We start from the raw sequence: 17,802 nt of genomic DNA on the forward strand, positions 1-17,802 counted from the left end.
AAATCTTCAGGCCAGCCATGTTGTATGCTGTACCAATATGGACTAGCTGTTGTAATACCAGGAAGAAAGCTCTGCAGAGAATTCAAAATAAAATTTTGAAAATGATTCTGAGGCTTCCTCCCTGGTATAGTACCAATGAGTTACATAGGATATCCAATGTTGAAACATTGGAACAAATGTCAAATAAAATAATCAATAATTTCAGGCAAAAATCGTTACAATCTTCTATTGCCACGATTAATACGTTATATGATTAGGTTAAGTTAGGTTAAGTATATTAAAAACTTTTTTTTTTCTCTTATAAGCAGGTGAAATCAACTCACCTGTAAAAAATCTGAACTGCTACGGCAAATGAAATGTAATATGTTGTTAACAAAATGTTAATAAAATCTTAGATTTGTTTTACCAAATTAGGATGATAGTGTTGTCTAATAACACAGAACACCTAGATTTAAGAAATAATGAATGTAATGTTTGGAATGATACTAATAAAGAAATAAAAAAAAAAAAAAAAAAAAAAAAAAAAAAAAAAAAAAAAAAAAAAAAAAAAAAAAACATAAGTGGAACTCGAGCTCAAGAAGTGATACCCACTTTAATATTTGCATGCTAGTATAAGGACACCGAAATGTCAAAAGAGTTATACCACCAATACATCAATCGACATTCACGCTAAGCCAGCTACGCAGCTCATGTGTTCAAACTACACAGAATGAGACAACCAATGCAGAACTGGCTGACTGAGTGAAACTGGGTTACATGCATGGCCTGATTCGCTTCTTACCACATAGTAACGCACATGCGCTAGTGTCTATGCACGAAATTTTTTTTTTTCGTACGGGTTTGGGCCGAAAGGGCTCAGATTTTCATGAAACATTTTCCACAGGCAGGGCTCATCAATATATTAATAAAAAAATTGAGAAAAATTCAGGGTCGCCTATTTTCCCGGAAAACTCAGTTGGAATTTTTTTGTTTTCCCCTGACACTACTTTCTTTGAAAAATCATATCTGAAGAACGAAGCATCATAGAAACCAAGGTTTTTTTTATGAAAATAAGGGCAAATTTTCTCAGGAATAAAAAAAAATATTAACTGGAAAAAGTTTTCCAAAAAAATTTTCCACCGTTGAGAAAATTCGTAAAGAAAAGCCGGAAAAGCTATGCTCCAACTCGTGGAAAATTTTCAAAAAAATATTTTTGAGAAGATAATTTCATAAGCTTTAATCGCTGAAATTTTTGAAATGTACTTTTTTTTTCGTTTTTGAGTTATGGTCAATTTTGTAGAAAATGTGCAAATGTGCCATTTTGAGCCTTTTCTTTGAAAAATCATAACTCAAGAAAGAAGCATCGTAGAAACAAAGTTTTTTTTTATGAAAATGAAAGCAAATTTTCTCAGAAATAAAAAATAAATAAACTGGAAACAGTTTTCCACAAAATTTTCCACCATTGAGAAAACTTGTAAAAAAAAGCCGGAAAAACTATGTTCCAATTAGTGGAAAACTTTCAAAAATATATTTTTGAGAAGGTAATTTCATAAGCTTTAATCACTGAAATTTTTGAAATGTACTTCTTTTCTGTTTTTGAGTTATGGACAATTTTGTGGAAAATGACCATATAAGCCTTTTCTTTGAAAACCCATATTTCAATCGAAGCATCGGAAAAACAAAGATTTTTTATCAAAGCAATGAATTACATGCATGCCCTGATTCGCTACTCGACACATAGTAACGCACATGCGCTAGTGTCTATGCACGAAAAATCGCTAAAAGGTAACGCGAAAAATATTTGTAAGGCGAAATGCATCTAACGAATTATTTCTTTAAATTGAGAACTATTTTCGAAAAAATATTTGGTACCGGATGTACGTAATGATAATGACTATCACGCCTATCAAATATTTTTTCGATTAATGCTTTCATTTACGAGAAATTTGAAGTTAGATGCCTTTCCCCATACAAAATGAATCGAGAAAACTTCTGCTGATCAACTGTGGGCAAGAGCAAAGCAGGTAATCCATTGCAAATTTTCTAAAACATCTGAAAAAAAGATATGGGATTGGTTTTAATGAAGTATTAGTCGAAATGGATGATATTTTTCATGAAAAATTACACCGCTAAGAAAAACTGAAAAAAACTGTTTCTGCCTCAATTTTTCATTACACTGAAAAGGGATTCTTTCTTTTCTATGGAACAAAAAAGATTATTATTATTTTTTTTTTTAATTTTATTATTCAATTATTCAGTATATAACTTACATTTTCATCTTAATACTATATATTTTTTCAAGCGGGAAAAATAAATAAATAATAAAGATAAACTCCCAATCCTTTTTAAATTGGTCTTTCACCTTTTGCGACACAGCTCTTTCTCTAGCCATTCGCTTAATGTTGCCACCGATACCATCACAAGGACCTTTTCTATGTGAGGTTGGGAAAAAATGCCATTCTGCTTTAATTTTAAAATCATTTTCATGGTTGCATACATTTTTGAAATTTGACATTAAGCGAATGGCTAGAGATGCTAGTATTAGAAAGTCAGCAGAAACTAATAACGCCAAACAATTTTTCGACTGGGCTGTGTCACAAAAGGTGAAAGACCAATTTAAAAAAGATTGGGAATTTATCTATGCAACTGAAAATGACTATTCAGAGGCTGAAAAATTTCTTCAGGAAAGATTTTCTAACCTTGTTCCAATTCCTGGAACAAAAAATATCATTCATTTATACCAAAAGACGAACGAAGCATTTTTGCTAGTGAATTCTCAGATGCACATGAAAACCAAGAAAATACAGCATGCTTTGTTTTTATTAATATTAATAAACGTAAATCTTCTGATGTTAGCAACCAAAGACAGTCTATGCACGAAAAATCGCTAAGAGGTAACGCAAAAAATATTTGTAAGGCGAAATGCATCTAACGAATGATTTAATAGAATTGAGAACTATATTCGAAAAATATTTGGTACCAGTTGTGAGCGATGAGGATGGGTATCACGCCTACCAAATATTTTTTCAATTAAAGCTTTCATTTATGAGAAATTTGAAGTTAGATGCCTTTCCCCATACAAAATAAAATGAGAAAACTTCTGCCGATCAACTGTGGACATGACCGAAGCAGGTAAGGGTTTATTCACAAATTTCATAACGCCAAAAATGGACATTTTTGACACCCACCCACCCCCTCGTAACACTTTTTGTATGAATTTTTAACAAATTTTGTATGATCCGTAACAGCACGAGGACACCCACCCACCCCCTTCAGCGTTATGAAATTTGTGAATGGGCCCTAATCCATTAGCCGTTGGTAAGATGGGGAGTTTTCTGGGATTTTTTTCTAGCGAAAAACCGGAAGATGATCGCAAATGCGACAGTTTTTCCTGATTTGCTTCCGCTTCGGCTATTCGAATGAAAAAACTTTATAATAGGGTCCTAAAGCCCTGTCCCAATTTTAGTATCAAACGCTTAAGTTTAGGGCAGAAACACATGTTTACTCAATTTTTAAATGATTTTCATTGATTTAAGTACAAAAAACATTTTTCTATGATTTTTGAGATTTTGTCACGCCCCTTGGTTAAAACTCAAATTTTGGGTATATTTTGTTTTCCGTGTCCCTTCCAAAATGTTAGATAGGAACAACCCCAGTGTTGAAACTATAAGCCCTGTGGCAATTTTGTCGATAAAGTGAATGTCAAACATGATCACAAGTGTCAAGGTTCATATTTGGAACTATTTTTAAAATTGAATTTTAAAAAGGTTATAGCCGTTATTTGAGCTAGAAAAACTGCTAAAATAGTGGCAAGAACATGCTCTTTCGTATTATTAAATAAAAACATGAATTCATTAAACATTTTAGGACCCAATTTGAATGTTTTTTTTTTCATGTTTTCGGAAGCAAAACAAAAATGGAAGCGAATTCCGCAAGCGTTCCACTGCCCATACTCGCATAACAGTCCCATATATATATATATATATAGGAAATTCCATACAATATGGGACTATTATGCGAGTATGGGCAGTCCACTTCTGTGCGAAATTCACTCATTTAGTTTTGTTAACCACCGTTTGCAAAAAACTGTGTCAGCCCCCTTTGCACAGAATATGTGTTGCACGAAAAGAGGCCGATTTTGTGCGCTCGGCACTCATTTTTGAGCGGAACAAGTTTATCGTGTTGTATTGAAATGAATCAATGATAACATATATTCAAAGTGGCTACGAAGGGAAGAGAAATAATTATTTTTGATACAGCTTTAGAATTAGATTTCGGCCTTGATATCCGAGATAATTGAGTCAATGTATAAGCTATCTATGTTGTTTCTAACATAAAGCATTTTTGCAGTATTTTGAAAAACAAAAGCTTTTTCACTTTAGTAAACAGGAATTGTTTTGACAGGAAATAATATTTTCAATGAGATCACATTCTGTGGTTATAAAACATGAATATTGGAGATTATGACAGAAAACCTTTACATAGGGGGACGTATCCTATTCTTGGCACTTTTGATTCACTTTGGCAGTGGGGTTTTTAGAAAACTTCTTCTTCTTCTTTCTGGCGTTACGTCCCCACTGGGTGTTCTTATGGGCACTTCCACAATTATTAACTGAGAGCTTACTATGCCAATGACCATTTTTGCATGCGTATTTCGTGTGGCAGGTACGAAGATACTCTATGCCCTGGGAAGTCAAGAAAATTTCCAACCCGAAAAGATCCTCGACCGGTGGGATTCGAACCCACGACCCTCAGCTTGGTCTTGCTGAATAGCTGCGCGTTTACCGCTACAGCTATCTGATCCCCATATTAGAAAGCTACAAAGCTCATATTTGACCACAACATGCGTCGTATTGAAGTGTTTCTTATTGCAAAGTTTCAGACGATTTGGGCGAGAAAAAACCCCCATGCCAAAGTGAATCATGGAAGTGCCCAAGTAGCTCTGCACCCTAGTATGACAAATAAGTGTTATATCGTCATAAATTGCTTTTCAGCGTTCCCCGATCTGGTCTATAGCTCGAATCATATGGTTTTTGTTTACCGTTGGCAATGACTGTTCGATGTCTTCTATACTAGATATACCACTTGTCAGCAACTGAAAGTGGGTACAACTTTTCAACTTGCTGTGGCTTCTGCGTTCCACATATGTTATGTGATAATAGCATACAATGCGAGTGTATACATTTTCTTCCAAACTAATCTGTGACCTTATGTGACTTAACATATGATAACAAATTTTGATTTGACAGCTGCTACGGATTGATTCGATTAACTTTGTACGAGTGTACGGGACGAAACAAAATATACAAATGAACTCAGAAATAAAGTGTTTTATGCGAGGAAACTCTTACTTGCTTACTTATTTGGCTTTACATCAATTATCTTGATAAAGCCTCGCCAACAATTATTTGCCAATTCACTCGGTTCATGGCCGCTTCTCTCCATCCTCGACTGTGACCCACGCTCTCCAGGTCCTGGTGCACCTGGTCAATCCACCTAGCTCGCTGCGCCCCACGCCTTCTTGTTCCGACTGGATTCGTAGCGAACACCATCTTTACAGGGTTGTTGTCCGGCATTCTTGCGACATGCCCTGCCCAGCGTATCCTTCCAGCTTCAGCTACCTTCACGATACTGAATCTTTCTTGACCGCAGTTTCTTCTGGAGCCCATAGTAGGCACGACTTCCGCTGATGATGCGCCTTCGTATTTCCCGACTAACATTGTTGTCAGCCGTCAACAAGGATCCGAGGTAGACGAACTCGTCCACCACCTCGAAGGTATCTCCGTCTATCATAACACTGCTTCCTAGGCGGGTCCTGTCGCGCTCAGTTCCGCCAACCAGCATGTACTTTGTTTTCGACGCATTCACCATTAGCCCGACTCTTGTTGCTTCGCGTTTTAGGCGGGTGAACAAATCTGCCACCGTTTCAAATTTTCTCCCAATAATATCCATGTCGTCCGAAACTGTTCTCGTCCATGATTTTCCATAGCTCTACGCGGTCGATACTATCGTATGCCGCCTTGAAATCGATGAAAAAATGATGCGTAGGGACCTGGTACTCACGGCATTTCTGGAGGATTTGCCGCACGGAAAAGATCTGGTCCGTTGTCGAGCGGCGGTCGATGAAACCTGCTTGATAACTTCCCACGAACTCGTTTGCTATAGGTGATAGACGATGGACAAGAATCTGGGATAGCGCTTTGTAGGCGGCGTTTAGGATGGTGATTGCACGATAATTTTCACACTCCAGTTTGTCGCTCTTTTTGTAGATAGGGCATATAACGCCTTGCTTCCACTCCTCCGGTAGCTTTACCAGATTCTAACTATCAGCCGATGCAGACAAGCGGCCAACCTGTCCGGGCCCATCTTGATGAGTTCAGCTCCGATACCATCCTTGCCAGCGGCCTTGTTGTTCTTGAGCTGTTGAATGGCATCCTTAACTTCCCCCATCGTGGGAGCTGGTTGGTTTCCGCTGTCCGCTGTGCTGATGTAGCCATCGCCTTCGTTGTCCTGACCTTCTGTGCCTGTGTTCTCTGCGCCATTCAGGTGTTCATCATAGTGCTGCTTCCACCTTTCGATCACCTCGCGTCCGTCCGTCAAGATGCTCCCATCCTTATCCCAGCACATCTCAGCTCGCGGCACGAAGCTTTTGCGGGATGTGTTGAGCTTCTGATAGAACTTCCGCGTTTCTTGAGAACGGTACAGCAACTCCATCTCTTGGCATTCCACCTCTTCCAGGCGGCGCTTTTTGTCCCGGAATAGGCGGGTTTGCTGTTTCCGCTTCAGTCTGTATCGTTCCACGTTTTGCCGCGTACCATGCTGCAGCATTGCAGCCCGCGCTACATTCTTCTCCTCTAAAACCTCCTGGCACTCCTCGTCGAGCCAATCGTTTCTTGAGCTCCGTTCAACATATCCGACAATGCTTTCTGCAGCGTCGTTAATGGCTGCTTTAACTATCCTCCAGCAGTCCTCAAGAGGGGACCTATCGAACTCGCCCTCATCCGGCAACGCTGCCTCAAGATGCTGCGCGTACGCATTGGCGACATCCGGTTGTTTCAGCCGCTCGAGATTGTACCGGGGCGGGCGTTGGTACCGTACATCATTGATGACGGATAGTTTTGGGCGTAGTTTCACCATCACCAGGTAGTGGTCGGAGTCAATGTTAGCGCCACGATGGGTTCTGACGTCGGTTATGTCGGAGAAGTGCCGTCCATCGATCAAAACGTGGTCGATTCGCGATTCTGTCTGCTGAGGTGATTTCCAGGTGTAGGTGCTACGAATGGCCATATTTTTGGAGGCGGCAAAATCTATCAGACGTAGGCCGTTCTCGTTCGTCAGCCGGTGGGCGCTGAATTTTCCAATCGTCGGTCTGAACTCCTCTTCCTGGCCCAGCTCGCGTGTGTTGCCGCAGCTCTGGTAGATGGTATGATTACCTTTAAACGTTCGCACCAATGCACCTGTCCAGCACACCTCCTGCAGCGCTACGATGTCGAAACCGCGGGTCTTCAGTACATCGGAGAGTATGCGAGTACTTCCAATGAAGTTGAGAGATTTGCAGTTCCACGTACCGAGCTTCCAATCGCTAGTCCCTTTACGTCGCTGTGGTCTTCGCCGATTGTCCCGGTTCGTATTCTCTCGTTGACGTTCCTGTGCTGATGCGTTTTTACGGTTGGCTTGCAGGGCCTGACACCAATTCCCTAGATTTCCGGAGGACCATTCCCCCTAAATGTTCGGAGGGCCATAGTGCGCAGTTTAGCTTATAATCATTCTCTGGTACTCGGACGAAGATCAGCCGCCCCTGACATGGGGAACAGACGCTGTTGTGAGCCGCTCCTAACATGGAGTACAGACGCTCAAGGTTTGCAGAACCCCCCCTTCCCTGTCAGCATACGACCATAGTTCCCACCGGGGGTTGGTTACCCGATCTTCCCCAAGGTTACTCGTACCCCGGTCAGTACCACGAGGAGGTAGGGATAGGAGTTGCTGGGCAAGAGGCTAAGGACCGCACAAAGGGGTCTATTTTATTCCTGCAGGTACGCGAGGTACCAATGGTACGCCATTCCCAGCCATTTACCGCGAGGAAACCCATCAATTTGATTATTTTATCAACCGTGCTTTGCGGTTTTGATGTAATTTGTGTGAATAAACGAGTTATTACGTGAACTTTCATGCGACTTCTGGTTGTCTGGGCTATGGTTGACGATGCGGTTCATGATTCATTCACGCCTAACTAATTCGCGATATAATAGATAATCGCATTGTACACCGAACAAGTGTTCAAAGGATCAAATACTACTCAGTAGATTTTCATATGCATTCATGAGTATAAATGCAGTTCATGACACTGCAGTGCACTGGTTACGTTTGTAGTTCTGATGACCTATACTCACATGAATTGGAGTATAAGACTTACACTCTAGAATTGGACAACCTTAAACGGTCGTTAATCTTAGATTATGGTTTTGTGAGTCTTCAAGGATATAAACGATGTTTTAAAACTTCCGAGAGATCATTGGTTATACTTGTAGATGGAGGTTTCAGTGTACCTATATAAAAGTCAGTGCCTTCGTCATCCGCCATCCGGAGCGTACATTCCGACAAGAGAGTGACAAAATTAACATAGCGCACTTCAACCACGAGGATGGCGTAGGGGAACTGGGTGTAAAATGCGCCGTTAGGGTAAAACACGCCACCCTTGTTTTGAACGAACGACGTGCTTTGGGACGCTGTTTTTCGCCCGAGATAATGGAAAATGTATTTAAATGCTTCTCTATATATATTTTTAAGTGTTTTCTCGGCAAAAATCGTTAAAAACTCAAAAAAACGTTTTTTGCTGTTTTTGTTGTAATTTTGTGTTATTTTCTAGGCCATTTTTCAGGTCGATAAACAACAAAAGTTTTGAAACTATCACCGAGAATCGACTTGTGCACTCCCATAGTTCTTATTCCATGCGAAAAAAGTGTTGAATTTATCTTTAAAAAGCGTATTAAGGTGAAGATGAATCGAAGCCAAACTTCAAATTTTCAAGAGCACGGATCTGGAGAACCAAACATCCGTTTAAGCTGAAAACTTAATCGATTATTCACTAGCTGGTGGTGATCAATCGATTAGGTTTTCAGCTCAAACGGATGTTTGGTTCTCCAGATCCGTGCTCTTGAAAATTTAAAGTTTGGCTTCGATTAATCTTCACCTTAAAGGACTTAAACTTTAATCAACTCGTGGGGCAAAACGGCCACTCCTATTTCATAACACCAAAACAGCCGTTAGAATTCAAATTCCAGCAAACGTAATGCCAAGCTGTAGTTACGTGCCAATTTGAACCTTACAAAAGCACATTTTTCGAATCAGCATGTATACTATAATCGAACAATAACATCTGATCAAACGCCCTTATGTATGCAACGTATTTGCAAGCATGATTGCGCATGCGTGCGCGCGAATGACTAACGCCGAGATCAGGTGGCGCGTTTTACCCCGCAAAAAATAAAAATGCAGATAAGCAAGCATTTTATAAAAATTGATTTATAAACTCCAGAAAAAAGAAAATGGATGGCTGTTTCTACTATTTGATAGAAAACATGTTTGTCTATGAGATAATGAATAAAAAAAGGCTTATAATAATGTTCTTCATAGCTAAAAACGCTTCCTTCCTTAGGGGGCGCGTTTTACCCCCAGTTACCCTAATACAGTTTTGTCAATTCACTTCCTGCATCATACACGATTCCGTTCAAATACCGAAGCGAAAAAAAATACTGCGAGAATATGGCAATCCTTTAAGTGAGGTGGGGGTGGCATATGCAGTAGCAAGAGCGCAGCAAAAGTATGTCAACTTCAACCACTCAAACGACGGATGGATAGCGGAAACATAAACATACCCCGAATGACAAACTTGGCAGAGAACAAGTCCTTTCATTGCTTTTCGCTTGTCTGCGACTTGGACATGGGATTCAATTAGAACCATGTCAGCTACTTATAGGGCAAGTGTACCATTAGTGGTGCACCTAAGGGAAAACTGCTAAAACACGGTGTTAAGATCATGAAATATATGATTTTAACGTATCAATCGATAGATTTCAAATCCTTCTATCATTCAAATGTATAAAAATCACGATTCATTTGAACTTTCCCTGCAAAAAGCCTTGCACCAATAATAGGAACACTGTTCCTTTAGTGGAGGTATATTTTAAGGATGGTTCCTTTAGTGGCGCAAACCATTGATTTCTTATGGGACCCTCCACTATGGGTACTGATGCACCACTATAGGTGCAAAGGAGCAAAAAAATTAAGCAAAATAATTGTTTTAAATAGTTTTACGGTTAAATTTCATGAATATTATTCGATTACTTGTATCATTTTCGCATCGTACATAATACAAAAATATCACATAATCATTTATTAGCGCGAAACATGCCAAAACACACTACCTCCACTATTGGAGCTACCTCCACTAAGGGAGCGTTTGCCTACCGTCACTTTTTGAAGGATTTGTTTTTTTACATTTGCGCTAATAAGTCTGCTTCTCAGCTTAGTGAGCAATTCCACAGTTAATAACTGAGAGCTTTCTTTGTCAATTGATCATTTTAGCATGGGTATATCGTGTGGCAGGTACGAAGATGCTATATGCCCTGGTAGGTCGAGGAAATTTCCAACCCGAAAAAAAATCCTCGACCGATAGGATTCGAACCCACGACCCTCAGCTTAATCTTGCTGAATAGCTGCGCGTTTACTGCTATGGCTATCGGGGCCCCTATTCATCAATTCCTATAACAGAATTAAATACACTGTAGCCCGCAATTTTATTTCATTTCCTGATAAAGCCTTCGGCGTAATTTGTCATTTCTGCGAATTCCGTCCAATCCTTTCGATTGGATTTCTAGGTCACACGATTCGCCCATAGCTTTTCCCGATCGGGTAAAGGGATGAAAAAAAGGAAACAGGGAAATTTATTTCCATTTCAACCTACACCTCCTCGATAGAGCAAACCTCCCCACGTCGATTAACTTGATTTATGAAAGGGTTTTATCATTGCTGCCGCGTCGCCTCTAATGGGCGCTCTTCAGAGAAGCGCCTAGCAGGCCATGAACCATAACGTCATCCATCATTTGTCTCTTCGGGTGAAGTCCAAAGGCATCGTGGTGATGTTGCTACTAGCTACTGTCACTGTTCCATCATTCCATGAATATATCTGCAACGCCATGACATGCCAACAGTAGTTTTTTTTTGGTTCGTATTCAAGCACATCATCCAATCTCAAATGTTTGCAACAAGACAAAAAAAGTTCAAGCCGAAATAAACGATCAAACAGTTGCTTTATCCAGCTATTTCCCGTAGTTCCATAGACATAACGGAATAGTGAAAACACAGATAAACAAATGTAATACTTAGAATAAGAAGCGTGTTCGAATGAAATTTCATCTGTGTTACGTCTGTTTGTCTGTGGCGAAAGACTCGTAGCCTACTTTTCCGAGTGTCTTTCCACTTTCAAATCCTTAAATGCACTCAATCTTCAGCTCTAGTATTTCACACGCTTTTCTCGACGCCCTCTATTTCTTTCTCACGCTGTATTTTCTTCATCTCGTTCTTGTTTCGCAAAATCTTTTGGCAAACTCGTCAGACACAAGTACGAGAAGGGTTGGAGGTACGCTAGTATTTGCAAATGTCAACCGTTTTTAACGCCCTCACCCTAGATTACATTGTGCTTTTGGTAATCCCCAACCCCATCCTGAAACAACAAAAAAAAAGAATCTAGCAACCCTAGTTCGCGCACGTGAAACTGTCAAAATTCTAGCCACGTCCCGTCATCTGCGCCATGTTTGCCGCGTGTCCAACTGTTATGCCCGTTAACTATATTACGATTTTATCGCCATCATCGCCGTTTCGGTTCACTCTGTTGCATGCTCTTTTGTTCCACTTTTGCCCGCAATTTAGTAGCCCATTTGCGCTTCCAAACCTTTTGTTTCCTCGAAGCGTAAATAGGAAAATAGCTGCCATTTCGAAGAATGGGAAAACTTTTCTGTCAGTATGTTTCGTTAGATTCGCTCGTAGCTAATAACTCAGCTCTTTTTTGTAGTTAGTTTGTTTTTTTTCTTGTAGATTTGTGCGTTAAACATTTCAATTAGCGTGATAATCCTTCATTAGATTTTTTTTCTAGAAAGTTGTGGCCTTAGTTTGTTGCGCGAAAAAGATAATACTTAAGAATGTGTGTTAATATCCGCAGCTACTCTAAACTGTAATAATATCATCTGCCCAGTCATTTATAGGGTTTTTGGAAATTTGGGTGCATTGAAATTCGAAACTTATGTTTCCCTGCGACATTTGTAAGGTTATACAGAACCCTATAATGTCGTTTTCGATTCAGAACCCTACAATGTCGTTCGAAAAAAGCTGAGATCACCAGTTAAGGATAGCATAGTAGCTGAATTCATAAAAATGGGTCTGGCGAAACTGGCAAATTGGCTGAGCCGAATGATAGGTACAATTTGGTAAACAGAACAGCTACCCGAAAAGGGAAAACATTAATGCACCAACATTAATGTGACCGGGATGGAGAATATTTTCGACTGTTGATATTTCAACTGACTGTTGTTCCCGTGAATGCGAAAATGATAGAAAAAACAATATCAATGAATAATTATGATTGAATGACACCGCGTTTCAGAGGCGAGAAAATATTTATGAATAGTCAAAACAAACTAATTGAAAAAATCATTAGTGCGAAATTTTAGCTAATCATCGTCCATTAGTATTTGTCCAATGGCAACATATGTACCAGGATTTAATATTTAATTAAGGAGTTTTCCAGTAGAGGGGGAAGGATTCCTACAGAATATCCTGCAAAGAATCGAATTGAAATTTCACTAAGTCAGTTCTCTCATTAGAAATTTGTGCAGAAATTTGTCTATGTACATGCATTAAGATTTTGAACATCGCCGTGATAAGTAAAGATTTAAATTAATTCTGAATTCGTCCAGGAAATTCTTCAATAATTCTTTCAAAATCCTGCCAAGGTTTTGCCTGCAATTCAACCAGGTGTCAATCCAAAACATAAGGAGTGTTAATTCAGGTACTTTTTAACAAAACTCCAAGGAATGTTTCCAGTAATTCTTCAGTTTATTCGAACATTTCTCCAGATATTCGTTCATGAATTTTACTAGGAATTTTTCCAAGATTCATCCTTCCAATCTTTCGAAAATTTGAAAATTCCCATGAAATTCCACTAGGTATGTACCTGCAATTCCTTCCCGAATTTATCCAACGATAGTTCTACAAGGTTTTCTCCAGGGATTTTACCAGGGATACTTGTAGAAGTTCTTCCAGGAATCCCTACAAGAATTTCTACAGGGAATTCTACATGAATTCCTATCGATAGTGTTCTTTTTGTTTAATCAGGGATTCCCAAAAAAAAACTAACTTTATGGGTTCCCCTAAATATTCTTCTGAAATTCCTCCAGGAATTACTTCAGAGGTTCAACCAGGATTTTTCCTAGAGATTCACTTATCAACTCAGGTATTCTTTCAGAAATTTCATCATGCTTTATTCAACCACATTTTCCAGAAATTTTCCCAAGTGTTTATCCCGGTATTTATTTAAAAAAAAAATCTCCGGATATTTCATCGCAAATTCCTCCACTATTTTCATTGAAGTTTCTCTAGGGATTTAAAGGATTCCTTCTAAAGTTTATTCAGGAATCCTTCCAGAATTGTTTCCAATGATTCATCCACGAATTCCTGCAGGTATGTGTGTAAGAAATCCAAGGATTCTATATGGAATTCGTCCAGAGATTCCATATGCAATTCCACCAGGAGTTTCTCCAGCGATACGTTCAAAAATTCTTCTAAAGATTAATCCAGGAGTTTCTCAAGGGATTAAACATGAAATTTGTGTTATATTTTTTCTGGGACTCCTCCAAGTATTCCATCAATAATCCCTTGTGTATTTTCACCAGAAATTTCTTAAGTGACTCATCAATATATTTCTTCAGACATCCCTACAGGATTTTTACCATGAAATTTTCCAGAAATTCTCCCAGTATTTTCTCCCGGAATTTCCACAGGAATCTTTCCAGATACTCCTTCGCTAATTACTCCACCATTTTGTATGAAGCTTTGCCAGAGATTTCTGCAAAGCCTCCTTCAACAGTCTCCTTAGGGATTCTTACAAGGGTTCTTCCAGGAATTCCTCCAGAGATACTTAAGGAGTTTATCCATACATACCATTATGAGTTCTGTCATTAATTTTCCAGGGATTACTTCAGGCATTTCTCCCCTAGTGATATTATCGGCAAATAGTGAACATTTCTTTTAAAGCTTTTCCAAGAATTACTTCAGGTATACCTCTAGGGATTCTTCGACGAATTTCTTAAAGAGCTTCCCCATAAGCAATCCTACAAAAAAATTTTCAGAGATTTCTTCCAACACTTTTTCCATGTATTCCAAAACAAATTGCGCATCTCCTATAAGAGATAAGCCCTCGATACCTCCTTTACTTCTCACAGAGTTTCTTCCGTAACATCTCTCTAATAAGTTTTCACAACTTTCTCCCCAAAAAATACTGTAAAATTCCTTCAGAAATTCTTCAAAGATACCCCAAGGTACTCCTCCAGAAGTTTGCTAAGAGATTGCTTTCAAAATTCCACCTGGAATTCCTCCGGAAGTTTCTCCAAGAATTTTCCAGGATTTTCTCCAAGGATTCCTTTTGACGTTCCTCACCTACAGAAGTTTGTCAATGGATTCATTAAAATATTCCTCCAGGGATACTCCAAGAAATTCTTTTAGGAATTCGTTTGGGAACTCATGCAGAGATTCTTCCAGAAATTTCTTCAATGGATTTATCCAAGAGTTACCATTTAAACTACTCAACAATTTCCTGCAGGAATTTCCCAGGGAACCCTCGAGAATTTTATCACAAGATTGTCCAAAAAATCCTCCAGGAATTCTTCAGGAGATTTCTCCAGCAATTTTACCAAAAATTCATCCAGAGATATCAACAGTTTCTCCAAGGTTTCCACTAGTATTTCTTTCAGGGATTCTACCAGATATTACACCAATTTTCTCACCATGAAGTCTGACAGGAGCTTCATAAGGAATTTCACAAGTATTTTATCTGAGATTTCACTGGGAATACTCCCAACAATTGAACCCGGAATTGGAAGGCTTCTCCCAAAAGGCTTGAAAGGCTTCTACCCAGAAGCTTGGAAGGTTTCTCCCCAGAAGTTTGGAAAGCTTCTCCCAGAAGTTTATAAAGCTTCTCCTAGAAAAACTTGAACTGTCTCTTCTAGCAGCTTGAAATTTTTCTATTAGCTTGTAAGGCTTCTCCTAGAAGCTTGCTAGGCCTCTCTTGGAAGGCTTTTCCCATAAGCTTAGAAGGCTTCTCCTAGATGCTGGGAAGGCTTCTTCTATAAGCTTGGAAGGCTTCTCCTAGAATCTTAGAAGGCTAGAAGCTTGGAAGGCTTCTCCAAGAAGTTTGGAATACTTCTCCTAGAAACTTGGAAGGCTTCTCTTAGAAGCTTGGAAGGATTTTCTTTGAAGCTTGGAAGGCTTCTACTATAAGCTCGAAAAGCCTCTCTCAGAAGCCAGAGAGACCAGGTGGTGACTTGGAAGGCTTCTCCGTGAAGCTTGTGAGGCTATTCCCTAGAAGTTTGCAAGGCATCTCCTAGAAGCTTGGGAGACTTATCCTAGACGCTTGGAAATCTTCTACTAGAAGCTGGGGATGTTTCCAGGCGTCACACTACTATTTTCTCCAGAGAAACTCCCTGGTATTCTTGCAGAGATTATACAAGACATTTCGAATGGAATTGCACCAAGAATTTTCGCAACCATCGGGATCTTCTCCAGAGGATCCATTCTACTATACATTCTGCTTTGGGAATCCCTCCAGAGATTCTACCAGTGAAATCCCTCCACCAAAAATTATTCCACTTTCAAGAGTTTTTCACCAGGAAATCTTCCAGAGACTCCTTCAAGGATTACACTAGATTTTTTTTTCAAAAATTCCACTAGTTTTGCCTCATAGTATTCAACTAGCAAATCCATCAGAATTCCCACAAAAAAATCTTTCAGGGATTCCGTAAGTATTCACGGTAGTGGAAATGGCGTTTACTTTGTTTTCATTATTCTATTGAGTTTTTTATCATTTTTACCTCAAATTTTGTTGTAAAAGTAACAAAATTTGTAGTAAAAATCCTAATAATCCTAACTTTGTCGATACTAAAGAAAAAACAAATCATACATTTTGGCGCTTACGTCACATTGTGCAAATTACGACAGTACACTTGGTACCCAAGTTTGACATACATTTCGCAGCATTCTAGATATTGCTCTATAGCCTCAGGTGCCATACATTCTTGGGCATATGCAAGGGGCATGAACGTCTTTATTTCACTACACTTTTTTATATTAAACTTTGGGAGGGATTATTAGAGTATGTTTAAAACTACAAATGAACTTTAACACTTCACTTTTTGCAAAAAAAATAAAATAAAATACTAAAATCACTAAGGTGAGCAAATACCTTTAAACTCTAATATGTGTTGCTTATCTTGACAGATAGGCCTATTTCGTCTGCGACTTACAGACTTCTTCAGTGTCGAGTGAAATTCCTCCAGTGGTTCTACCAGAGGGCTTTCACCTGAAATTTCTACCAGGATTTATTTCAAAGAATGAACCACGAATTATTTCAGGGATTCCATTTTTTCCATAGGATTGCACCACATTATTCTTGAAAAAGCCCTCAGTATGATCTCTATGGATTCTATCGAGAATTACATCATATTTTTAACATGAAATACTTTTAGGGATTCCAATAAGAAAATCTTCAACCAGGAGCCCCTACAGGGATTCATTCGAAAATTCATCCAGGGTTTCGAATAGGAATTACCCAGGCATTCGACCAGCAACTTTTCCAATGATTCTACTTGTATTTCCTCCAAAGACTACAAGTGGAATTCCAACAGAAATCACATCAGGAATTTCGACACCCATTTTATCAGAAATATTTCTAAGGATTAAACCAGGAAATGCTCCAGCCATTCCAACAAGTCTCCAGAATTTTTTACAAATTTCCTAGTACCAATTCTACCAGAAGTTTCACAAATATCTATTACTGGGATACTCCTAGTATTTTCTTGGAAATTTATAGGAATATTCTCAGGGACAACACCAAAACTCCTCCAAAGTATTCTCTTAATGGATTCCTTCGGAATTCTTAAGGAGATTTAATCAAGATTTCCGACCGGGATTCAACCGTGGTTTTCCAAAAATACCCTCAGATTCCACCAAACATTTTAATAACAGATTTGAGGGATTTTTTTGTGGAAATTCTTGTATAATCTTAAGGAAACTTCCTGGTGAAATCACTGGAGGAAATTCCTAATCCCTGATGAAATTCATGCCAGAATTTTAGTAGAAATTAATGATAGAATGTGTGGAAGAATGTGTGGAAAAATTCCTAAAAAATACTGGTAGAATGTCTGAAAGAATTCCTAGTGAAATCCCTAGTAATATTTGTGGAGGAATCGTTGAAGGATTTACAGATGAAACCCCTGAGATTATTCGTAGTGGAAAATCTGGAGAAATTTCTGTTCGTAAAGTTCGTAAAAGAAATATGAAAGGAAGCCCTTCATGGTGAAGTCGTTGGTGGAATTGCACAAGGAATTTCTAAAGTAATCTTTGAAAAAACCCTAGTGAAATACTTCTCGGAATTCCTGAATGAAATTATTGGTAGAATTCCAGGTTGTTTCCATGAACGAATTCCTGGTGGAATCCTTAAAGGAATTTCTGGTCACATTCCTGGGAGAATTCCTTGTCGAATCCCAGAGAAAATCA

The 17,802-nt window shown here is 38.9% G+C and overlaps 1 protein-coding gene across 6 annotated transcripts in view; it reads left to right on the plus strand.

Annotated features, from left to right (window-relative positions):
• LOC5569559 (sn1-specific diacylglycerol lipase alpha) overlaps positions 1-17,802 on the plus strand; it is a 343,791-nt gene that overhangs the window by 270,623 nt on the left and 55,366 nt on the right. For 4 of the 6 annotated variants that reach the window (XM_021839496.1, XM_021839490.1, XM_021839515.1 and 1 more), the window contains one exon: positions 11,594-11,617. The exons of the other annotated variants lie outside the window; for them this stretch is intronic. In XM_021839496.1, the coding sequence (XP_021695188.1) occupies positions 11,594-11,617 (24 nt within the window). The remainder of the gene's footprint in view (positions 1-11,593; positions 11,618-17,802) is intronic. 6 annotated transcript variants of the gene reach the window in all.

Source organism: Aedes aegypti, chromosome 1, assembly GCF_002204515.2.
Source record: "Aedes aegypti strain LVP_AGWG chromosome 1, AaegL5.0 Primary Assembly, whole genome shotgun sequence".
Classification (NCBI taxonomy): Eukaryota; Metazoa; Arthropoda; class Insecta; order Diptera; family Culicidae; genus Aedes; species Aedes aegypti.